The sequence below is a fragment of the Paroedura picta genome, chromosome 2 (genome assembly GCF_049243985.1).
Source record: "Paroedura picta isolate Pp20150507F chromosome 2, Ppicta_v3.0, whole genome shotgun sequence".
NCBI lineage: Eukaryota > Metazoa > Chordata > Lepidosauria > Squamata > Gekkonidae > Paroedura > Paroedura picta.
Window position 1 is genome coordinate 23,130,749 of NC_135370.1, and position 25,126 is coordinate 23,155,874.

A 25,126-nucleotide genomic window follows, 5' to 3' on the forward strand; every position below is an offset into this window, starting at 1 on the left:
TCCAATACAGATTTTTTTTCCCCTTCAGATTGATGTTTGAGACTTGCCAAGCCGATTTCCTGGGTTTAAAAAAAAATTATGTAATCTTTTTGTTTAGTAAAAATAAAATGCCTTTCGGCGACAGATACAGTTGAAAGGAGAAAATTTAGGTAGGTGGGTAGGTAGGTAGGTAAGTGGATGGATGGAGGTGGACAGATAGACAGATAAGTGGGTAGATGATGGATAAACAGAACGAGAGAGTGAGAGTGTAAGAGATCTTTACCCTGTCCCAGGTAGCCTAGGCTAGCCCAACCTTGTCACATCTTGGAAGCTAAGCAGGTTGGGCCATGGTTATTAACTAGATGGGAGACCACCAAGGAAGTCAAAGCAACAACAAACCACTTATTTTCCTCTCTGGCCTTGAAAACCCTACAATGGTCACCATGAGACAGCTGCAACTTGACACCACATTACTCAGGCACATATATACATACATATATCAATTCAGGTGTTCTGGATCCTTAAACATCTCCCCCCCCCCCTTCTTTTTTTATCCTTAAAGGGATTTGATGGAAGAGATGGTGCCAAAGGCGACGCTGGTGCTCCTGGTCTGAGGGTAAATTTTTAAGTGACTATTGCATGGATCCAACAGTGTGGATTTAGGTATATGCCATACAAACTCCATTGAAACGGTAATGAATAAGTAAACAGGTATTGAATCCTTTTTAAGAGAACCAGCATGGTGTAATGGTTAAAAGCAGTAGACTCTAATCTGGAGAAATGGGTTTGAGCCCCTGCTCCTCCACATGCAGCCACCTGGGTAACCTTGAGCTAATCACAGTTCCCAGAGAGATATTCTTGCAGATTAGTTCTCTTAGAGCTCACTCAGTCTGTTTTGGGGGGGGGGTCTGTTTGGGGGGAGGGAAAGATGTTTGTATACCAATTTGGCATTTCTCCAGGTAGTGAAAAGCGGGGTATAAAAAAACCCTCTTGTTCTTTTTCCTTATATCCAGTACTTCATTGTCATCTGTTATTCTCTCATTGATAATGTTTGTAGAATTAAGAAATGTTTACGGTCTTATACTAAGACCCAATTCAAAGAAACCTGTGGGCATTGGAGGGTTGGAAGGACCCTAACAATCCTGGCCCATTCCGCACATGTTGGATAATTCACTTTCATTGCACTTTAGATCTTCCTGTTTCACATAGGAATTTCTAGCTGCAAATGCACATTGAAAGTCCATTATCCAATGTGAGCAGAATGGGCACCTGTGATGTACATGAGTCTGAGCTTTTGTGCCTGGCCCATTGTCACCTAGCAAGCCTCCGTGGTGGAGAGAAGATTCAAATCTGGGATTCTAAGGCCTATTCTGTACACAATAGATAATGCACTTTCAGTGCACTTTAGAAGTAGATTTTCCTGTTCTGCACAGGAAAATCCAGCTGCCAAAGCACACTAAAAGTGCATTATACTTTGTGTATGGAATGAGCCTAAGTCCCCTAATCTTATGCTACAACCACTGAACCAGACCATCATTACTGGAGTAGCCCTAGATGCCACACGGAAGGGTGAAATTTTGCATGTATGGTGTTGGCTCCCTCAAAGGATAGGATCAGGACAAAAAATATTTAGCAAGTCATAATGACTTAGAGCTCGCGCGAGAAAAATTGTGGAGAAAGGCATATACTGTGTATTCATCATAGATTCTTGTTATCAAATAGGGTGAGAACGGCCTTCCTGGGGAAAATGGATCTCCTGGACCCATAGTAAGTATTATTTTTAATACCATTTAGTAGGAACTTTCTGCAATAACATCTTACCCAAGCATTCGGATCGCTGTTGAATTTAATGACTTTTCTCAATTGAAATGGGTCCATGATGCTTATTGAAGTTCTGAGTTGGGGGACAGGTGAACCTCACATTGCTCCTCAACTAAGAGGACATGCCATTCCCCAGAACTGCAGACAACTGGACACGCTCATGGCTCTTAGGTCAGATTGCTCAATGGGAACAGAACTAGACTGGTATCTTCTAATTTACTGTGGACTTATTTTTTCCATTCTGAAGTCCCAGCAGCCAACTCTTCCCAGGGACAGTGAGTAATCCTGGGACAAAAGTCAAGGATGGGGTTCCACAGCACACCTCTTGCTGGGACTCACCTCCTGCCAAGGCTACCCCACATGGGTGAGCAGCAGGAACTTGCCTGCTTTTCCTCCCCCACCCCCTTCCATTGGAGCCCTGAGTGGGCTTGTGCATAGTAGAGTTGCCTCCTCGTGTGGGGGCCCATAGCAGCTGTCTTAGTTCCTTCATGCCATAGACTGCCCCTGATCACTCTTGACCCGTCTCACATCCGATGGTCAAGCTGAAGTGTGTTAAATCCTCCAGAAGACAATCTTGTACTGCAATCTGTATTTTGTTGTGCCTGTGAGCCGACACACAGCATCACTAGTTTTCAGTACCGAGGGCCCAGAACCTGCAGCTCTACCAGGGCTGTGGACACTCCTAAACCTGACCGGGATAGCCCAAGCTAGGCTCATTTCATCAGCTCTCGGAAGCAAAGCAGGGGTGGCTTCTGGCCACACACGCACACAGTACAGTACCTTTTTTGTTGTACTAAACATGTATCTGAATTTTCCTCTGGTAAACAGCAGCTAAAAATTCCGGAATACGCTCTGTTATTTTGGAGATCATATTGGCTAATAAATACCATGTCACATCTACAGTTAGATCCTTTGGGGCTTGCAAAATGCGCCTGATTAGGTGTGACCACTGTAACAGTGGGCAAATTAATAGCACAGGTGTAATTGTTTCTGGCTCACCAAGATGGCAGGCAGACATCCTTTGTTTCCTTGGTATGTTTTGGTATCTCCCTTTAACCACAGCTGATGGGAAAACATTCATCCTGGCCATCATAAGTGCACGACAGTAAATGGGATCTAATTGAACTGAGAAATATAGGACCATAGAGTTCTGAGTCAGAGAGAGACCAAAGAAAAGGGGAGTGCATCCCCATTTCATCCCCACTTCTATGAGCTGTTTCTGGTTAAGATTTGTCTGGGAGAGCACCAATGAAGTTTGATTCAAGTTTCTACAATTTATTATTCTTCCCATTCCTTCTGTGAAATGCATATTAATATGTAATGTATTTATTTGTTAGGGTCCTAGAGGGCCATCAGGTGAAAGAGGAAGACCCGGAGGCCCAGGAACTGCTGTAAGTAACCGAAGCAAAACATCAAGCAAATGATTGTGTTCAGTGACATTTCTACCATCCTTCAATGGAACCCTAGGCTCCTGGGAGAGATATCCCCCTTTCCTCTCCTTGGATACTCTGTACAAGCAGAGTTCTAGAGTGTAAAAAGTGGACTGTAACTAGAGTTGGGGGTTCTGGCAAATATATGACTTTACCACCCTCTGGGGTCAACCCAGGTTATTTTGTGTGAGCCCTCTCAAGGGTAAGGGGTAGACCCCTCCTCTTGTAATATTGCCCAGCTCCCGTGACCTGTATTTTCTCTAGTATGATCATACTGTTTCATGTAAAGGTCAGCTTTTGCCTCTTCTTTCTTAAACTGCAGCTCATGTTGCCTGCTGTTTCCTTGAAAGGAATGCTCAAATAGGCATTTTCTAGGAATATTGACTTGCATAGTGTTGGTTGCGTCCATTGCTTTCAACCCTTTAACTGGCCTGGTCCCACCATTCCCTAGAGCACGGGTAGTCAACCTGTGGTCCTCCAGATGTTCGTGAACTACAGATCCCATCAGCCCCTGCCAGCAAATGCTGGCAGGGACCCATGGGAATTGTAGTCCATGGAGGACCACAAGTTGACTACCCCTGTAGGTTGACTACCCCTGCCCTAGAGCACCAGAGCCCTGATACAGTGACAGCATTCCAGGATGAGGACAACCTTCCCAGTAGGCTTGAAGGATGGCGAAAATTTGGTGCTTACTAAAAGAGGCACATCCCAGCAAATGAGGTCTTTGATCGCAGCCCGAAAAATGTCCAAAAGAGTAATATTGTTTGTTTTCTTTGGAAAGGGTGCTCGAGGCAACGACGGATCCCCAGGAGCAGCCGGCCCACCTGTAAGTCATGTGCTCTTTGATCATTACCTTTCCCCCCTGCATTTCAATATACCCAAACACCGGTTAATTTATAATGCTGCCTCTCTCCAGTATGGGCCTGAACCACCAATTCATCACCGCCATTGCATACTAATGCATTGCCATTTTGGATGACCTTATACTTAATGGGTTTAGTGTCCCAGGCTAGCGCGGTCTCATCTGTAGCACCTTTTTCGTTGCTGGGGTCATCTGCTGGTCATTCTGCAGCCACCATCCTTTAGCTACCTTCTTTGATGGACCACACAAAAAAATGGTGCATCATAGTGCATTACTGAATGCAATCTTGTACTGACTGGATAGTAGGACAGGATTTGCATCCAATAGCACTTTAAGGACAATCCCTTTTGTTGGACAGAAGGAAAGGGCGGGGGGTTAGAACTCTGTATTCACCATCTTTTTAATGTTCAATGTTTAATGTTAATTTTCAGCGGGTTTTAATGGGTTATACTGGTTTTTATCGTTTCATTGTGAACCGCCGCGAGTCCGAAGGGAATGCGGCAGTATATAAGTACAAAAATAAATAAATTTAAAAAAATAATAAACCTTAGAGATTTTTATGGTTTAAGCTTTCAAGAGTCAAAACTTTGTGCATCAGATTTATCTAATAAAAAGGGCTGCAACTCTTGAAAGCTTATGCTCCAAAACTCTTGTTAGTTTCTAAGGTGCTATTAAATCTCATTCTTCTACCACAGACCACATGGCTACCGTCTTCACTGATCACTAGATTCAGTTAGTGGCTGCAGATTCACTTAGTCTCGGGCTGCCTGGAGACTGTGAATTTTGGAGTCCTGTTTTACAAAGTTTTTGTTTCAGTTGACAAACATGCATTAGTAATAACGTAATGTAACCCAATCCTTTTTAAATTTATAGCTCCAAATCACACCATCTCTTTCTTCTAACAATATTTTCTTGCTTTCTTAAATTGAAGGGTGCAATTGGCCCAGCTGGACCACCAGGATTTCCAGGGACTCCAGGTTTTAAGGTACCTACCTGAAGATGTGCATGACCTAGTTGCTTCTCTGTAAATGAATGTTTCCAGGTATTAATCTTTAATTCTGGCCCATTTCTGTTGAATTAGATTCCACAGAAATTTCATAGAAGGAAATTCAGTTATGTTGGTATCTATCCTCCATTTGGCTGGAGGAACTTCTTACGTTCTTCAGGTGGTCCTCAGGCTAAAAGAAAGCCTCAAAGTTTCCTCAATGGCATATAATCTCTGAATATATCCATTTGATTCTCTCTGAAAACAGAGAGTAAAAATATATAGCTGAAGAAGTGAGCAGTGACTCACAAAAGCTCCTCCCCTGCCACAAATTTTGTTAGACTTTTAGATGCTGCTGGACTCTTGCTTTTTTCTATTGAAAAGCGAGCAGCAATTCAGGAAAGCTCTTCCCCTACCATCAATTTTGATAGTCTTTAAGATCCTTGGCAGCTGTTCACTTACAGGTTCTAGAGAACCCTTTGGAGGGAACTCATGGCAGTTAAAGTGATATTTTTTTAAAAACTTTGAATTCGTGATGTAGATATAGTTAACAGGTCTCTGCTCATAATCGAGAGATTTCTGGGGCAGGAATTGGAGAGAGTCACCTGCAAGCTGGAAATAATATCACTTATGGATGATGCTCTAGGAATATCTCCAGATCTCTATGATAAAGCTATATATAGGGTGGATTCCTAGAGTGTAACCTGGAAGTTGTCTGTAAGAATCTCTGGATGCTCCCAATAATCAGGCTTCATTAGAAAAGAAAGCACTTTATTGAGGAGAAACCAAACAATTCTTCTCAGTGTCTTTGCTAAGACTAGAGACCTGAAGCAAGTTCCCCCTTTATCTACTCAGGGCCCAGCACAACCCCTCCATGCACCAAGCTGTTTAGGCGCGAACAGTCCATGTTGACCTAACAAACAGTCCTGGCATCCAAGTTCTTTGAGATAGTCTCCTAGGTGATTTCCTGCTGGGACGAGGTGAGGCAGGAAGTCTGGGCATTCACACCTAAAGGTGGGATGGCAAATTCAGGGATCAAAGACTCAACCAGCACTAGACTATGGGGGAGAGCATTCCTAGCTGTCAGAGCCATGTCATTAATAATGAACAGGCATTGTGGCAAAAACATCCAAAACATGGTTTTAACAGTATCATTTCTGCCTCAGATGCCACTTCCCCCTTTCCCCCCTGCTCCTTCCTACATCGGTGGCATTGGGAAAGTGAGCACAGTGGCAAGGGATCCTGCTCAAATAGTAACACTAAGAGACAAGACTACTGTACCCTCTCTGGGCAGCTGATACACTTGAGAGGTCATGGAACCCAGGGAACTTGGACAGCAACCGTGCTGCAGCAGCAAACCCATGGGCAGGGCGCCGAATTCCTCCCTCCCTATGATCTCCTCCAAAATGAAATAATTGGCCATCGAGCTTGGATTGATCTCATACTCTCTGCTTTGCAGGGTGAAAATGGCCCTGTGGGTCCCCCTGGGTCTGCTGGCTCACCAGGACCAAGAGGAGAACCTGGACCTCAAGGCCAGCCTGGCATTGCTGGCCCTTCAGTAAGTGACATCTGCCTTTTGGAGAAACAGAAATACATTTCAACTACTGAAATTGTATTTGTTTGCTTGTTTGCTTCTTATTGAATGCATAGACTGCCCCACCCTGTGAACAGGCTCAGGGCAGTTTACAGCATATTAAATGTCTAGTTAAAAACAATAAAGCCCCCTTGATGCTCCATTGTCCTGCCATTCGGCCAAATGTTCTGACTGCAGTATCACTGGTAACAGTTTAATGGTGGGATATTCCGTACAAGGGATGATTCGGAGGAGGAACGAGGGAAAACCATTGGATTTATTTGCTTGATCTGGTCTCAACCATTTGCTTGATCTGGCGGAATAGCGCCATTTTACAAGCCCTATGTAAACAGGCCATTCCATCAGGACCTGAATCTCAGAAATGTAAATAGTATTACTCACAATGCATAAGCCACCCTTGAGTCTCTATAAATCATGTACTTAAAAAAATAATGAAATATTCCTCATTCCTTGCAGGGCCCCAAAGGAAACGACGGAAGCCCAGGAGCGAAAGGTCTTCCGGTAAGTGTCCTTGGGCAGCATCTCCTTTGCCATGGTGTTGCCAGCCCTGACACAGACTTGCTCCACATCTTTCAACACCAGTCCTTACAGTGCATTTTATTTCAACACAGGGCCCCTCTGGTATTCCCGGATCTCCAGGGTTGCTTGGAGCCCGTGGCCCCCCTGGTCCCTCCGGAACTAATGGAATCCCCGGACAAAGAGGTCCATCTGTAAGTCTGCATGGAAAGAAAATCTCCTGCACTGTTGCCATGTGTTTAAACAAAAACTATGGGTGGGCCCATTGGCTACAGAATGTGCTTTGAAAAAAAATAAACAGACAGCCTTCAACTATCCCATTTTTCCCTGATTTTTTAAAATCTATTTCTCTCTCCTCTGAGACATAGTTCTTAGTATTCACTTGGAAGACACCACAGCCCCAAAATGTGAATAATAAGAAAAAGATAATAAGAGTGAGAACATGGCTGGCTCAAATGAGAATAAATTAGGCACCATGCAAATTTACAGAAGTGGAGAAAGGTGTGCAGAAGGTAGATGCTTTTCCTCAGCATGGTTCCAAAATAATTGTCACTCTTTACTGTTACTGAGATGCTGACACGAACTGTTTCAGCAGACCTCCTCCTGAGAAACACTTGCTTTTTTGTAAGGATTACATTGATACAATTGCCTATATCCTTTTTAGCTGCCTCCCCCCCCCCCATTATATTTTACTTGGCAACCAATTTATTACCCCCTGGATTGATCGCCTACATAATATTTCAGAACAACAGAAACGAAAGATATTATTTTCAGGCAACCTAAAAAATTGCACCTGTGATTTAGGCATATTTATGACGCAGTTACAAAGCACGTATAAAATATTCTGGTTTATGGCTTGTCGGCTGATAAATTACAGGGAATTACAGGGAAAGGAAATTCAGTGGCTTATATCTCTCTAGTCCCTGTTCATATGAACATCCCTTGATTTCTCTTTTCTTGCTTTCCCAAGACCTAACATGTGCCTTGAAAAATTTGGAACTGCATTGAACTGACCATTGAAAGATATTGTATTTGAGATTCCTGTGAGATGAGAACATCATCCATGTAGGGTTTTATCTTTGGTGACTCATGTTTGTTTCCAAAGACCTGCTTTCCTCTACAGTCATAGGATGAACCTATGAACCAGCCATGGATCCTGAAAACTTCTAAAGGCAAAATTTTCCCATTTGATTTTAATCAACTTAAATCATGATGGGAAAGCAAGGAGGGGCCCATGTTTCATCTTGCAGTGCTATTCCTACCAGATGAGCCTGCTAGAACCATTGTAATGGTGCTCTTTTCATCTTCAGGGCGAACCTGGCAAGAATGGTGCCAAAGGAGAACCAGGAGCAAGAGGCGAGCGTGTAAGTATTTGCTTATGCAGCTCTGTTGTTATGTTGTTATGTGCGAAGTCGTGTCCGACCCATCGCGACCCCATGGACAATGATCCTCCAGGCCTTCCTGTCCTCTACCATTCCCCGGAGTCCATTTAAGTTTGCACCTACTGCTTCAGTGACTCCATCCAGCCACCTCATTCTCTGTCGTCCCCTTCTTCTTTTGCCCTCGATCGCTCCCAGCATTAGGCTCTTCTCCAGGGAGTCCTTCCTTCTCATGAGGTGGCCAAAGTATTTGAGTTTCATCTTCAGGATCTGGCTTTCTAAAGAGCAGGCAGGGCTGATCTCCTCTAGGACTGACCGGTTTGTTCGCCTTGCAGTCCAAGGGACTTGCAAGAGTCTTCTCCAGCACCAGAGTTCAAAAGCCTCAATTCTTTGACGCTCGGCCTTCCTTATGGTCCAATTTTCGCAGCCATACATTGCAACTGGGAAGACCATAGCCTTGACTAAATGCACTTTTGTTGGCAGGGTGATGTCTCTGCTTTTTAGGATGCTGTCTAGATTTGCCATAGCTTTCCTCCCCAGGAGCAAGCGTCTTTTAATTTCTTTGCTGCAGTCCCCATCTGCAGTGATCTTGGAGCCCAGGAAAATAAAATCTGTCACTATCTGCATTTCTTCCCCATCTATTTGCCAGAAATTGAGAGGGCCAGATGCCATGATCTTTGTTTTCTTGATGTTGAGTTTCAAGCCAACTTTTGCACTCTCCTCCTTCACCCGCATCAACAGGCTCTTTAGTTCCTCTTCACTTTCTGCCATTAGAGTGGTATCATCTGCATATCTGAGGTTGTTGATATTTCTCCCTGCAATCTTGATCCCTATGCAGCTCTAGTAGGTGTTAATCTGCAATTCATGCTTTAATAATATTTTGTTTTATTTGTTTATCAGGGTGAAAATGGTATTCCCGGTGCAGCTGGTCCCCCAGGAGAAGAAGGGAAGTCAGGAGCCCCTGGCCCAGCTGGCACAAATGGTTTGCCTGGAAATCCTGGAGAAAGGGCAAGTAGTCAACAATCCTTTAGACTAGCATCCCAAACATTCTGCCCATGGGCATCATGAAGCATGCCACCCCTTTCCTGGCACCCATGTTTTCAGCCCCCAAAATGCATGCAACTACATGGGGCTTCTGCTCATCTAGGTTTCTGACCATTAGAGATTTGATTGGCTGTGCAGATTTTAACAAAAATTGCTTATACTGTGTTATTGAAGTTAAGCTGTGGCAATTGTTTTTCTGGCCCCACTGGCAGATCTCCTGATGACACTTGGCTAGCCACTTGGCTTGACACATGGGCCATTCACAGCACTAATAAAGCTGTTCTGACCGAGCAGTAATATCAGGGCTCTTCTTTCAGCCTCACCTCCCTCACAGGGTGTCTGTTGTGGGGAAAGGGAAGGAGAATGTAAGCTGCTTTGAGACTCCTTCGGGAAAAGAAAAGCAGCATATAAGAACTAGCTCTTATATGATCTGTACAATATACAATTTGGGGCTTCTCTACGTAGGAGAGAATACCACCCATAATTCATCTTTGAATCTCATCACAGTTGTATCCATTGTTCCTATAGGAACATCATGGTTCAGAGATTCAAAATACATTTTGACTTTTCAGTTTAGCTGGAATGTGGTATGTCTCTTAGCAGGTCTGCAGGTATTCTGAAAATAATCCCAGAGCTGTTCTTTGCTGTTTTCTGTCCACAAAATTGAAACTCCTGTTGTTGCATTTTTCAGGGTGCTCCGGGTTTCAGTGGTACTCCTGGTCGAAATGGGGCTCCAGGTGAAAAGGTACAGCCCTCCCCTCTGGATACAAATTTCTATAATGTTTGCTATTTTTGTTGTAAAATGATGTTGCCGTGTTTCATTAATAATCCTGTTTCACTGAAGGGTCCCGCTGGTGAACGAGGTGGTCCCGGGAGTACAGGACAAAGAGGAAGTCCGGGCGAACCTGGACGTGATGGGGCTCCAGGGCTTCCAGGAATGAGAGTAAGTAGACAATAAGCAGGAGAGAGGCTGTGGGTCAGTGGTAGAGCCTCTGATGTGCATGCAAAAGTTCACAATTTCTATCTCCGGCATTCCCAGATAATGCACTTTCAATGTGCTTTGGCATCTGGATTGTCCTGTGCAGAACAGGAAAATCTACTTCTAAAGTGCATTGAAAGTGCATTATCTATTGTTTGCAGACTAGGCCAAGGATTCAACAGAAGGTGATGTAAGAGATTGCTGCCTCAGTCTTTGGAGAGGCACAACTGTCAGCCCTCTTTGCATGATGCCGGCACCATCCGGGCCCGTTCCTGGCCCGTGTTAGGGCTTCTGATGGCCCGCAACAAGGGAACGTGGAATCTTCCATGTTCTCTGTCTTGCTGCACTGGCCGTGCCCCCACTACAGAGCCTCCCCCCCCCCCACTACAGTGTCCCTACAGGGACACAAAATGCCCCATGCAGCTTTGCGGTGCTGCAGAGCCGAACAGGGCATTTTCCCACCTCCACAATGATGGGGTAGCATCATCCTGCTATCCCATCATCCTGCGGTGGGACCCCCAAGCCCCCCCCCCATGCCCTGCTGCCACAGTGAGACTCTCCTGCCCCAGAGTTGTGCGTGTGCACACGTAGCTCTGGGGCAGACCATGTGCGTTGGGGGATTCTGTCTCCAGTGCGTACATGGGCCATGGCAGGGCATGCCACTGTGCATAATCAGGCTATGTGATCTTTGTTAGGGATGGCTTCTCTGCTGTAAGAATGGAATCCAAATGCTAAGATACAAGATGACCAAAATGGGTTTCCCTAATTTCTAATACTTGACTGGAGCAGCTACAAATGGCATTCACAGATACATTTGGAATGTTTGGAGCTTTCTTAAAGGATTTTGTACCAGTCTGTGTAAACTCAGCAAAATAAGTGCCATTTTTTTTCTCTTGCAGGGATTAACCGGAAGTCCAGGAAGTCCAGGATCGGATGGAAAACCAGGCCCTGGTGTATGTTAATAGCTTAACAATTACAGCTTGGGCAGTATAGCTGTTCTTAATGTCACTGGCTATGTTTAATGTAGTAGCACACGCACATTCACTGGATGCAATGACTTACTTTATAGTTACACCAGGAAAGCTTTCGGTGTTCAGCTTAGCTGATACCTCTGCCACATATTTTTAATATAATGTTCATGTAAACACCTAATATTATTTGAGGAAACTTAATTTCAAGCCGGGTTCCCCAATAGGGGGAGCTTTGGGCACTGTAGCATCCACCAATGATTTTCCTGGTGCCCAGAAAAGTGTTTTTAGAAAGTGGGTGGGGCAATGTGGCACTCTTGCCCAATGGAGCTTGTGATTGGACACTGGATATCAGATAGAAATAACATTTCAGTTGGAGCTGCCACCGGAGAGTTGATTTTATTTTTTCTCATTCCTTTTTCTCAGTGTAGTTTTTCAAATTATATCCACTCTACCCTTCATTTTGGCTTCTTGTGTACGTGTGGCTCCACCTCTTGTGGCAGCCATTTTGTGGCTGGCTCTTCCTACTGCAGCAGCCATTTTGTTGTTGCACCCAACACCCTGTGTCAAGATTCCAAAGGGGCCCGCTTGGGGTGTGCAATCAGATCTACCTGAGCTGAAAATATCCCTGGAAAATATATCAGTCTTTTTCAGGAATATTCTGGCTTCCCAAATGTATTCAGGTTTCCTCAGGAAAACCAGGGGGGAAATCCCAAGAAAATCTCAGATATATTCAGGAATTACCAGTAGACCTGAAAACAGCAGAGTGGGGCAGGAACAAATTGCTTCCTCTTCTCAGCTGTTTGCTGGCTTCTACTGCAGTCCCTTTAAAGTTTAAAGGCACTATAGAAGACAACAATATTAACTCCTTGGCAAGCTCTTTTAGGCAGCCCGGTTTAAACCAGGCTACCCAGAAGAGCCCCAGCTGAATACCCTCTCAGCTGTTTTTAACAGATTTGCCGCTACTTTTTTTCTGGCAGTTTTAGGTTGGGATCTATCAGGTCTCCAAAAAAATGGTATTTATGAAAAATTCCAGATTCATGTATTATTATTAAATCTATAGACCACCCCTGCCTGCAAACAGGCTCAGAGAGGTTTTATCTGAATACTCTATGGCAGGGGTAGTCAAACTGCGGCCCTCCAGATGTCCATGGATTACAATTCCCAGGAGCCCTTGCCAGCATTTGCCAGCGAATGCTGGCAAGGGCTCCTGGGAATTGTAGTCCATGGACATCTGGAGGGCCGCAGTTTGACTACCCTTGCTCTATGATTCTGGGATTCTAGGTTTTTCAGGGAATCCTGATTTTTTTGGAAATCCAATAGACCCAAACCAAAAACATACTGACGAAACAATTTTGTACACCCCTAGTGCCCTCAGGTTCAAAAGGACCCCTGATTTACATCATTGTGAGTGGGGGGGAAATATCATTCATGCATATTTAATGTCATTATGAGATAGTCGTGGTGTCATTGTCCATTCTTTAAGCCATCATATTTGTTTTCTGTGGTTTTTTTATATTGTTCCCTGTGGACTTCCCCCCCCCCCCCCAGTGTCTCTCTGTCTTTAATTTGCATTTGTTTGTATCAGGGTCCTCCAGGTGAATCTGGGCGAAGCGGCCCTGTAGGCCCAGCAGGCCCACGAGGTCAACCAGGCGTGATGGGTTTTCCTGGTCCAAAGGGTAGTGAGGTTAGTATAATGTACAATAACTTGCTTAACTTGTCTATGCAAAAAGTTACATTGAGTCAAAAAACTTTCACCATATGACAACTGTTTCAACATAGACGAACATGTCCTTTCAGTAATGGACAGAAACATTGCTGGTGCACATACCACCCAAATGAATGAGGCTAAAAATGGGCTATTTGAATGAGTCTTCAGAATGGTGTGCATGACCTACCTCACAGTTTCTGGGATTGAGGTCAGAATTTCTCAGATTTTAATTCTGACATTTTTTTTTCCTCTTTAGGGTTCACCTGGTAAAAACGGAGAAAGAGGTCCTCCTGGAAATTCTGGAGGACAGGTCAGTAGAAACTATCCTTTCAGAAATTGCACTTCACTTCTCCTTCTATTTTCTAAATCTCTATAAGGATTAAGTTGACCCTTAACTAGCTGCTGTTCTTATAATTTAACAGGGACCACCTGGAAAGGATGGTGAAGGAGGACCTCAAGGTCCTCCAGGACCTGCGGTAAGTTAACCCTTCAAATAGACTGCTACTTGTTTATAAATAAGGTGGAGCCAACCCCTTCCTTCTGCAATTAGAGGCATCTTCTTTCGATTGAAAGTGTCTTACTGCTTTGGAGAAATCTACCCCTACTGAAGCAAAAAAAATTTCTCCCATAAATGGGAGTTGTTGTCCCCAACCCTATATGTGCCAAACTAATAATCAATATGACCCAGATAGCCCTGATAGCCTGAACTCATCAGATCTCAGAAGCTAAGCAGCATCAGCCATAGTTAGTACTTGGATGGGGGACCACCAAGGAGTCCAGGTGAGCAATGGCAAACTACTTTTGCTCATCTGCCTTGACCCAGATGACACAACCTAGCCTGATCTTATCAGATCTCAAAAGCTAAGCAGGGTAAACTATGATTGGTCCTTGGATAGGAGGCCATCAAACAAGTCCTGGGTTGTTACACAGAGGCAGGCAATGGCCAAACCAACTCAGAATGTCTCTTGCCTTGGAAACCCCATGAGAGGTCACTCTAAGTTGGCTGTGACTTCCAACCATTCACCAGCAATAAAAAGCAATGACTGAGACAACTAATCATCAAAATACCTGCAACAACAGTTGCCTTTTTTTAGAACACCAAATAATTTTCAACCGTGCTTTCAAGTGCATGACAGAACCTAGACTATGGAAGGAGATCAGAAGCAATATGAATAGTTTTCCATTTTTGTAAAGCAAATAATTTATTTTAGACATGTATGTCCTGAAACTTTACCATATCATTTTAATGTTTCTTTTCCATCTTTATACCGGTAGATTTTGCCTTTTTTTAAGGGAGGGGGGTTGATTTTGCCTTTTTTTGAGGAAGCTACTGTGATACGTGGTAATGTCATGGTAAAATATCATCATTCTTTTTCTCCTTCCAGGGCCCGGCTGGTGACAGAGGGGAGCCTGGAGCCACAGGCCCACCTGGTTTCCAGGTATTTTGTCATTCATCTTTTACTACTTCTTGAGTTAGGCCTGGAATAAAGAGCACATACATGTCAAGAATAAACTTTGTTTATTGCAGACAGGACAAAATAACTTTTCAAACTCATCTGTAATTTGTTGTGGGTCATTAGCTACCCAGAAACAATACAACATATGAAGATCGATAAACACACCATCATTTTCAAGCGTTTATCATATTGGTGAATTATGATATATGTGAATACCGCCCTTCTCCCTAAATTTTGCCAGATGTATAAAATGATTTGAACTTCTTTCAGAATTTGTACTGATTTTTTCTCCATCAAGGCTCCCCAAATTAACTATAGTGTCCCTTTTCCCCACAACAAAAATAAATAATAAAAACATTCTTGGGAATAAATATGTTGAACCCTTTGTCAAAGATTTACCTCTCACACTGAATATCTCACCTAAATCCAGAAGGGTTAATAACCCTTTGTTAGAGCCCTGATGTTTTGGATCCCAATTTTAATCCTTGACATTTTTATCTGCCTGTCTGTCTTTTATTTATATTTCAGTTTCTATACTGCCACTCCCAAAATGGCTTGTGGTGGTTCACAAAAATTCTCCCAACAATAAAACTCATAAAACAGTCATTAACCCCCCCCCCCCATTACAAACCACCCTTGATGGTGAAAAATCCTCCCCCCCCAGCTCAACAGACATTCTGATAGGATGTCTCAAGAGGGATCTTCCCAGGGGGAGCCTGATGCTCCACTGAGGGGCCCCAATCTTCCTTTCCCTGGCCTCAACTAAAGACCTGGAGGAAGAGCTCCATTTTGCAGGCCCTGCAGAACTGTGAAAGTTCCAACAAGGCCGGCAGCTTTCCTAGGAGCTCATTCTACGAGGTAGGGGCCAGGACCGAAAAGGCTCTGGCCCCGGTCAAGGCCAGATGAACCTTCCTGGGACTGGGGATCTCCAACAGATTTACACCCACAGAGTACAATACCTTGTGGGGGGCATAAGGCAATAGGTGGTCCCACAGATATGAGGGCCCCAGACTATGGATGGTCTTGAAGATTAACACCAAAACCTTGACCTTGATCCAGGCCACAACTGGAAACCAATGTAGCTGGCCTCAGGCTGGATACGGGTCCTCCAAGATGTTCCCATGAGGACCCTAGCAGTTGTATTTTGCACCCGCTGCAATTTCCGGGTCACATACAAGTTACAGAAATCTAATCTGAAAGTGACTGTTGAATGGATGACTGTGGCCAAGTAGTCCAAAGACAGATAGGGTGCTGGGAGCTTTGCCTGGCACAGATGAGAAAACACCATGCGTGCCAATCCCGTGACCTGGTCTTCCATAGACAGGCATCCAGGACCACTCCCAAATTCCTGTCCAAGGGCACGATGTTGAGTTGCACCCCAGCCGAGATGGGAAGGCACACTTCCAAAACTGCCACCTTCCTGCCCAGCCACAGGACCTCCATCTAAAAGATGTCAGGTAGAAAATACAGGAAAACCATTTATGGAATGGAATGGAATGGAATGGAATGGAATGGAATGGAATGGAATGGAATGGAATGGAATGGAGACTCACCACTAGCCAAATTAAATAGCAGTAGACCAGCTGGGATAATAGACTGATTCTGTAGAAGACAGAAGGCCCATCCTTCTTTGTTTTGAAATGGGAAGGAACCATGTATTAAGCAACGCTTTTACATCTTCTAGGGACTACCTGGACCTGGAGGACCACCTGGAGAGAATGGAAAACCTGGAGAAGCAGTAAGTGATATGCTCTTTTCCTTTTATCACACTTTTCCTGTTATCACTTTCATTTTTCCTCAAGAACTGAAATGCTTTTAAAAAGAAGGTGTATTTGGTATGCATATGCCTTGATCCAGATAGCCGAGGCTAGCCCTACCTCATCAGACCTAAGCAGGGTCGGCACTAGTTAGTACTTGGAGAAGAGATCACCAAGGAAGTCGAAGCTCGGTATGCAGAGGCAAGCAATGGCCAATCTCCTTTGTTTGTCTCTTGCTTTGATCTGGATGGCCCAGATTAGCCTAACCTTATCACATCTTGGAAGCCAAGTGTGGTTGACCCTGGTTAGTACTTGAACGGGAGAGGCAGTGTGAACATTCAATGCAGTTCTGATGTTACTTTTGATTGGGCCTCTTCCGTCTCAGTGCTAATTTAGAAAAGTCTAAGTGGTATCTTGAACTAGTAAACGATGTTAGATCAGCAAATGTAGACCTAGCGTAGGTCTAGTGACAAAGCAGATTCAAGGTTTGCCACCAAGATTCTGGACTAAATGTTGAAATATATCTCATTTTCTGGGGATAGAACAATTCCCTGTAACATAGCTCATAGAAACCTAGATGGCTTTTGGCTTTCAGCATTTATTGCTAATACTCACCTACGGTTGGTCTCACAGAACAATGTTAAATAGATCACCACAGAATCCTGCTCAGGTCTGTTCAGTGGGGCAGACCCTGGAAAGATTTCTTAGGATTGCACTGTCATGGTCATTTATATCCTCTGAATTTGTGTGTGAACGACTAAAAGACTTGGGGAAGCCTTGTTTCATTGTCCTTTTATGGAGTGGATTACTGGGTGCTGGAAGTCTTCAAGTTACCCAGAACTAGAAATGTTCTTTAATCCCAACCTGCTGCATGAAATTTATATTTATTTTTTTTCATTCTGCCTTTGCGTGTTCACATTGTATCTACCTTCCTTTGTTTGTCTTGATCAGAGGTCCTCAACAGGGTGTCTGTGAGAGCCCCGAGGCCTACTGGCACCTTTCCTGTTGCCTGCCTAATATTTTTAGAAAGTGAGAGGACCAGGACGGATTTTGCCTGACAGGACTTCTGATTGTCCACTGGAGATCAGATAGGCTCTGCAGATTAAAAAACCTCATGTTAAGCAGAGCTTCTGCCTGAAATGTTGAAGAGGGATTTATGCATAACTTCCCTCCCTGAGACTTTGGGTTGGTTCTGCCTGGTTTGGGCAGTCATTTTGTGACTTGGCTCCATCTCCTACGGCAGCCATTTTGTGATTGTACCCACCACCCTCTGTCAAAATTACAAAGGGGCCAACAGGTTCCAAAAGGCAGGGGACTCCTTACCTAGATAGCCCCTTCTTTCTCATTTTTATTTCCATCCCAGCTTTCTACCAATACTTCTTCTCTGTGTCTCTTCTTCTCAGTTTCCCCCCCCCCCTTCTCTTTCTCCATTCAAAAGCTATTCATTGAGTCAGATGTCTGGTCCACATTAGGTAAGCCTCCTGGTTGAATTCCTGTACCCTACCAGCTAAAAACTAGCACTATACATCATCTGAATTCCTGTCTGATATATCTGCCCCAAGAAAGTGCATTCCACAATCCCAGCTATTTAAAGACAATTTTAATATAATTAAGGCTTTGGTGATTCAGGATAATAAAAGGGGGGGAACCATTCAACCTGTAATGTTATTATGCTAAATGTACAAATTGGATTTTATATTTAATGTATTTTAGAAAAAGTCTTGATGCCTACAGAATGTCAGTGTAACCCATGAAACATACCGGTAACACATTTGTGCTTGGTTTGTTACAGGGAGCAAGAGGAGAAAACGGATCCCCAGGAATCCCAGGAGGCAAGGTAAATTTATCATCAAAAACTGCCTGATTCTAGATGTGAGAGAGGGAGGCAAATTAACATGTGACAGAGACCATGGACCTAAAAATCTTTTATTTGTTTCAGGGTGAAAATGGTGTCCCAGGTGAGCGTGGTGCACAAGGTCCCCAAGGCCCTCCAGGAGGAAGAGGTGGAGCAGGCCCTCCAGGACCAGAGGGCGCGAAGGTACTGAAAGGCAGCAGCCATTCTTTAAAATATGTTCCAGACATTTTCTTTCTGTTTCAATATTAATTGGTCTCATTCAAAATATTCTTCTAGGGTCCTGGTGGTCCCCCAGGACCTCCCGGATCATCAGGACCACCAGGTTTGCAAGGAATGCCCGGTGAGAGGGGAGGAGCCGGAAGCCCTGGACCCAAGGGAGAAAAGGTATCTTCCCTGTTTATTTTTGCCAATAGCATGAGTATGAATATTACTGTGGAAATTGGAGGTTGGCTAATGATGTACATACGTGCCATCAAGTCGCAACTGACTTACGATAACCCCAATACAATCCCACATCCCCGCCAGCTAATTAACCAGATCAGGAGTCTGCATGGTGCTCCACCCATTCCAACAGGTTAGTGATACCTGTCCCAAGACAGGTACATCTTGCCTCATCCGGGGCTAGAGCCTTTTTGGTCCTGGCCTTCACTTGGTGGAACAAGGTCCCAGTACAACTGAGGACCCTATCAGAGCTGACCCAGTTCTGCAGGGTCTGCAGAATGGAGCTCTTCCACAAGATGTTTGGTGGGGGCTAATGAATTCCTGCAATAATAATGTCCAGAACATCATTGGGTTCCCCTCCACAAGGATGCTCCACCTCTGGAAATCAACATCCAAAAATTAAATCTGGAATTAACTAGAATCCACCTCAACACCACCTAAGAATGATATTTGCCATCAGTTGATTTGATTGTTGAATAGGTCTTAATGTTATATTAACCCTGAAATGTTGTTTTTTATTGTTTTACAAACTAATTGTTGTTCTATTGATCTGCTGTAAACCACCCTAAGCCTGCGATGCTGGGGAGGGGCAGTGAATAAACCACTTAAATAAAATAAAATAAACCTGTGGGCACCTTTGGAAAGCCAACACAGTGAGGTGTGTGCGGTTGCAAAATGGCCACCACAAAATGGCTGCCACAGCTTACCTTCAAGCTCACAGTAGAGATCCTTGTGCTGTGGTGGCAGCTGCTACCAATGCAAGATTTTGAAAAATCTGCACAGCCAGTCATAAACCTAGGTGGGCAAACGCCCCACTGGCCCCACTCACTTTCTAAAAGCAAAAAGCAGCCACAAGGAAAGGTGTTGGCAGGTGCTGTAGCAACCACAGTCTCCATGTTGGGAACTTTGCAACTGGGTTTTATTATTGTGAAAGGGCAACATCCACTTGCAAAGGATTGTTAAATTGCATTGAATGGGAATTGTCCAGTTCAGCTGGCATTCTCTTATCCCTTTTGCCTGACACAAAGCTGCCTCCCTGTTCAAATGGGGTGGAAGGGAACCAGCCTTGGTGGGCCAGCTGAATAAGGTTAACATGTAGATGCTGTTTTATTGTTATGAAGAAGTTAGCTAATGGCTCACATACACCAGATATAGTCTGGGACAGTGATGCTTCATTGGGCAACAGTGAGAAGACTTCTGGAGTTCTGGCCCTGCTGGTGGACTTCCTGATGGCCCCTGGATTTTGAAATCACTTCTATGTCTCCAGTTGCTCAGACAAACATATGGCCCCTGGGTTTTCTATACCACCACTGGATAGGCAATTAGTCTATTCCAACATGACTTCCCTTATGTTCTTATGTCTGGGGCAGTGATGATCTGTATTCTTGGTGCTTAGGGGGAAAGGGTGGGAGGGCTTGTGGAGTTCTGGCCCCACTGGGAGCCCTCTTGAAAGCCCCTGGATTTTGGCCACTGTGTGATAGAGTAATGGATTGGATGTGCCATGGCCTCATCTAACATGGCTTCTCTTTTGCTCTTATGTAAGTTGCAGCAATACCCTCCTCTTTTTTCTGCTGTGCTAACACAACTGTCTTCTGTTCAACAGGGAGAGCCTGGTAGCAAAGGAGGTGATGGCTTGCCTGGTAAAGATGGCTCAAGGGTGAGTAGGCCCCATCATGTCCATTGAATGGGTTCATAGCATCACACCACTAGTCCATTATACTACTGACCACCCAAAAGCAATTTTGAAAATAGCTGCTTTTATCAGTGTATTTTGTTTCCTCAAAAAAACTATGCACAATGAAATGAAATGACCATATGAACATGTATATCCTGCTGATCGGGTAAATACATAGTGCTGTGCTAGGGAGGATTTGGTGATATGTTATATTTAATTTATCACGGTATTTCTCTTGTAATTTTTCAATGTATATCCAGTGTGTCAAGCCAATGTGGTGTAGTGGTTCGGAGTGTTGGATCTAGGAAGCCCAGGTTTGCATCCCCACTCAAGCCATGGAACCCCACTGGGTTACCTTAGGCCAGTCACACCCTCTTAGCCTAATTTACCTTTCAGGGTTGCTATGAGGACAACACACTGGAGAGGAGAATGTTGTAAGCCCCTTTGGGTCCCTATTGGGGCTAAAAGCAGGGTATAAAGGAATATTCTGTCTCACTGTGTTGCTATCGATTTTGTTCAGCCTCCTTTTGCTTACTTGATCGGTTCAGTTGGGTTGAATTCTCATTCCCCTTCTGCATATGCTAGTAATTTCCACATAGATCAGCCTTCCTCAGCTTTTTTTTACCATTGAGAAACCCCTGAAAGGTTCTTCAGGCTTCAAGAAACCCCAGAAGTGGCACAATCGTACAGCATGTGGTTGAGAAGCAAAGCTGTGTATACACCCACACGGGGCCCCTCCCCTTCCCACTCCTTCCATGCCCATCATTGGCCATTTTGGAAGGGGTGAGTGGGTCCAAAACGAAAAGGGGAAAATATCCTGACCCAAATCAAAGTCAAGAACCCAAAAAGGTCAAAATAAGGAGAATTTATCTACCCTATGTGGGGTAGAACACAATTTTAAAATTAAGTACTCATATTTATTAAAATTTAAAACCCAAGGCTTATGGCATAGCCTCAATAAAATCAGCACTTACATGCATACCAATACCTCCACTGATCAGATGGGTTTTGGTGTTACCGCCTTTATCAATGGTCGGTTATGAAATAAAAGCAGCATACATACAAGAATTACATAGATTGTTATATACGGAGTTAGCTCCCATACATAAAATGATATTATATACACTGGATACTATGGACCTTAGTCAATTCTGTGGACCAGAAAGCCAGATAAAACAAATTCAGGCCTCTGATGTTTCAAAAGCAGGCCCTGGTCAAGGTAAGCACTTTCAGTGTCCAGGAAGTGCCCTGTCAAGCAAACCATCATCCAAAGTATGCTGCCGGTCAACACAGTGGGTTAACATGACCATATACGGTCATATCACCTGGTAAATGTTTTAACAAATTTAAAATATATATGTAAAAATTAATTACCCCCCCCCCACCCATTCAGGAAACTCTTCCTGGGTCATCAAGAAACCCCAGGGTTTCACAAAATCCTTCACAAAACCCTTCCAGGGTCAACACAAAATGCTGGTTGAGCCATATGACTATGACTTCCTCTGAGACCGTTTCCACACTGGGAACTTGTCTGCCCCGGCTCCCATGCAGGAGCACAAATCTGGGGCAGACAAGGAGCACTGGGCCAAATGCTCCCCCCATGCGAGAACAGGAAGAGGCGGGGCAACCTGCCCTGGCTCAAACTCCAGGCTGCAGCCTGTTGTGAAGTTTGGAAACGGTCTGAGTGTAAGACCGTGGAAACGGTCTGAGTGTAAGAAGGTAAAAGTCAGCCTACCCTTTTCTTTGCCAGGACCATTCAGCACAATGGGCTGGGGGCGGGGGAGGGACCTACTCTAAGGTAACATCAAGATATTCAAAAATAATCCATCAAATTACCAATATAGCAATTTGTATCACTTTTAGACTGCAGGTTTTTTGTGTGTGTTGTTGTTGATGAACTTCCACACCTTCCATTGATAACAATTGTTATGTCTTTGTTTCTAACCTTGCAGGGGCCTGTAGGATCCATCGGACCCCCTGGTCCAGCTGGCCAATCTGGTGATAAGGTAATGGCTTACTCAAAGTTGAGAAATTATTATTGTTGTGATTGTTCTTATTCTTGTTATTAATAATAATAATATGTCACTAGTTATTATTTTACAAAGAGCCATGTTCTGAAGTAAACACTCTGTTTTTCTTTCAGGGAGAGCCTGGGTCAGCAGGGCCTCCTGGCCCAACAGGTCCTCGTGGTGGTCCTGTAAGTGATGGTGTTTGGTGTGTGTGTGTGTGCAATCATAATGTGTTATTACTGTATTATTGTACACCACAGAGCTTTACTTTTGCTCTTAACATGAATCTACTCAGAAAGTCATGGGTTTAGTTCAGTGATTATCAGAGGAAGGTGGAAGGTGCATAGGAAGTATTGGCAGAAGAAGGTGCCAAGAGCCACAGGTCTTTCCTGTATTTCCCTTCCCCCAGCAGTTCCATCTGATCCAGAAAATTTATTCCCGGGGTCACAGTACCCTCAAGTACTTACAATCTCATGTTTTAGTATACTATGTTGTGGAGTAGGAAGGAGCAATGTCACTCTTCTTGCTTTGGCCATCAGACATTACTAATTTTAAAGCAAATGCATAGAAACTCAAGCAAATAAAGACAGTTTGTTAATGTAATACAAAATTGTTTTAGTCTCAGTACACATCTGGGGTGTATCGTGCTGGAGTGTCTTTCAATAAACCCCTTAATTCTTATCACCAACACGACTCCCTGCTAAGAGTTACATACTCTTGCATCTCCCTGCTAAGAGTTACATACCCATTGGGGTGATATGAAACTATAGGAGCCATAGGAATAGTTCTATACAGAATCTATAGGAATAGAGGCCTCCTGTTTAAGAGGGCTGAATTCTTATCACCAACACTTTGGAATCTAGCTGGATTTGAGTCCAATAGAACCTTAGAAACCAACAAGATTTGGAAGGCTATAAGCTTTCAAGAATCAAAATTCCCTTCGTTAGATAGGGATAACCATTCACGCTTGTATCTGGCAAATGGAGCACTCACTCATGGAAACTCAAACTCCCAATATCTTGTTGGTCTCTGAGTTGCTATTAGACCAGACCAGGCTACAGACTGCAGAAGCAGACCAACATGTCTACACTCTGAAATTTGGCGTCTGCATTCGCCTACTGTCATGTACTCCTCGGGGTGATAAGAACCCACAGAAACAGAGGCCTCCTGTTTAAGGGGACCTAATGAACACAGTCAGATGTGTTAAGAACAGCATTCTTGGAGTTGCATTTATGCTTCAGTTATGAGCTGTTTTGACTCTTCTTTACACCATGTTTGATATTCACAGGGAGACAGAGGAGAACACGGACCCCCTGGCCCTGCTGGGTTTCCCGGAGCTCCTGTAAGTATGGAAATTTTTAAAAACTCTCACTTGGCATGATTTCATACTTTTCTTCTTAGAGGGGTTAATAACCTCAAGCAAGGATCCTGCAGTAAATGTCTGATAGCAGAAAGGAGAACGTTTTTTAAAAATTCAGATCCCCAGTTTGCTTTTCACTCCTTTCCTTGGGGTCCCCGATTCCAAGGAACAGTGTTTAGGACTACAGCATGAAGGATTTGAGAAAAAACCTATATAACTGATGGAAACACCAAAGCTTTTACTACAGGATATGTTATTTACTGATCTATTGAGAAAAATAATTATTAGATCACAATTACCTTAGGTCTCACCTTGGAACACCGTTCACTAAATCAGTCTTACTAAATCAGTCTTACTAATTCAAAGGGACCATTCCTGAATAAGTTGCTTCAGGAAGAAAGCAAAGAGATGCTGCTTTGTTAATCTAAAATCACGGGTTACAGATTGATTTACGAAACTGAGATTTGCCATGCTGACGGTCATTGAGAATCCTGACTTGCTTCAACAAATGCTGGCTTGATTGGACCAAAAGACTGCTAGTTAGGCAGTATCTCTGTAGCCTGGTGAACAGGAGAAAGAAATGCCAAGGGACAATCTAGGATTAAGTCTGGATATCTCCATTGTACATCATGTGAAGCTATGGTAAATCTGATTGGGATTAAAAAACAAGCAAGCTAATGTCAAGCCATGGTTTCAAGTTGTTGCGACTTTTGGACTAGACTTGGCCCTAGGTCCCTCTTGGACCAAGTCTAATCCAAAACTAAGAGTTGCAGAGTTTTTGCAGAGCATTTGAAGTTTGTGGATTAGGAATAGATCCCGACTCAGAACACTTTGAGGCTGAAAAGGAATAATACTTACTGGAAAGATTATTTATTTATTTAGATTTTTATACCACCTTTCCCTATGGCTATTTATTTCCTATTTATACAGAAATAAATATCATACTCATCTGCTTCAGTCTCTTTACTGAAGCAGTACCCAAAAACTTAGAGAGTAGTTACAAGGAAACACATTGTGCAAGCCCCTATGGCTAGGCTGCAAACATGATTACATACCCTTACATCATTGGAAAGAGTTGAGAGCCTAAAAATGGAGGAACCCAGGTTTTGAGAAGCCTGATTCTCAGGCATTTTTTTTCTTAAACCATCAGTGCTATCTGCAAATTACAAGAGGAGATTAATGAATCTGTATGTAATTCAGAATGTTTTGTTCTGCTTCTGGACAAGGAATAACCGAATACTACCTTTCCCACTGCAGTGATTTTAACAGTGATTAAAATATTGGTGAGCTAGGACATGTAATGC

The 25,126-nt window shown here is 43.7% G+C and overlaps 1 protein-coding gene across 1 annotated transcript in view; it reads left to right on the plus strand.

Annotated features, from left to right (window-relative positions):
* Positions 1 to 25,126, plus strand: part of COL3A1 (collagen type III alpha 1 chain) — a 105,793-nt gene that overhangs the window by 61,655 nt on the left and 19,012 nt on the right. The window contains exons 11-35 of the mRNA XM_077319444.1: positions 542 to 595; positions 1,702 to 1,746; positions 3,138 to 3,191; positions 4,012 to 4,056; positions 5,024 to 5,077; positions 6,537 to 6,635; positions 7,128 to 7,172; positions 7,283 to 7,381; positions 8,498 to 8,551; positions 9,467 to 9,574; positions 10,302 to 10,355; positions 10,455 to 10,553; positions 11,489 to 11,542; positions 13,146 to 13,244; positions 13,525 to 13,578; positions 13,691 to 13,744; positions 14,654 to 14,707; positions 16,410 to 16,463; positions 18,275 to 18,319; positions 18,422 to 18,520; positions 18,614 to 18,721; positions 20,382 to 20,435; positions 22,406 to 22,459; positions 22,597 to 22,650; positions 23,751 to 23,804. Of these exons, the coding sequence (XP_077175559.1) occupies positions 542 to 595; positions 1,702 to 1,746; positions 3,138 to 3,191; positions 4,012 to 4,056; positions 5,024 to 5,077; positions 6,537 to 6,635; positions 7,128 to 7,172; positions 7,283 to 7,381; positions 8,498 to 8,551; positions 9,467 to 9,574; positions 10,302 to 10,355; positions 10,455 to 10,553; positions 11,489 to 11,542; positions 13,146 to 13,244; positions 13,525 to 13,578; positions 13,691 to 13,744; positions 14,654 to 14,707; positions 16,410 to 16,463; positions 18,275 to 18,319; positions 18,422 to 18,520; positions 18,614 to 18,721; positions 20,382 to 20,435; positions 22,406 to 22,459; positions 22,597 to 22,650; positions 23,751 to 23,804 (1,647 nt within the window). The remainder of the gene's footprint in view (positions 1 to 541; positions 596 to 1,701; positions 1,747 to 3,137; positions 3,192 to 4,011; positions 4,057 to 5,023; positions 5,078 to 6,536; positions 6,636 to 7,127; positions 7,173 to 7,282; positions 7,382 to 8,497; positions 8,552 to 9,466; positions 9,575 to 10,301; positions 10,356 to 10,454; positions 10,554 to 11,488; positions 11,543 to 13,145; positions 13,245 to 13,524; positions 13,579 to 13,690; positions 13,745 to 14,653; positions 14,708 to 16,409; positions 16,464 to 18,274; positions 18,320 to 18,421; positions 18,521 to 18,613; positions 18,722 to 20,381; positions 20,436 to 22,405; positions 22,460 to 22,596; positions 22,651 to 23,750; positions 23,805 to 25,126) is intronic.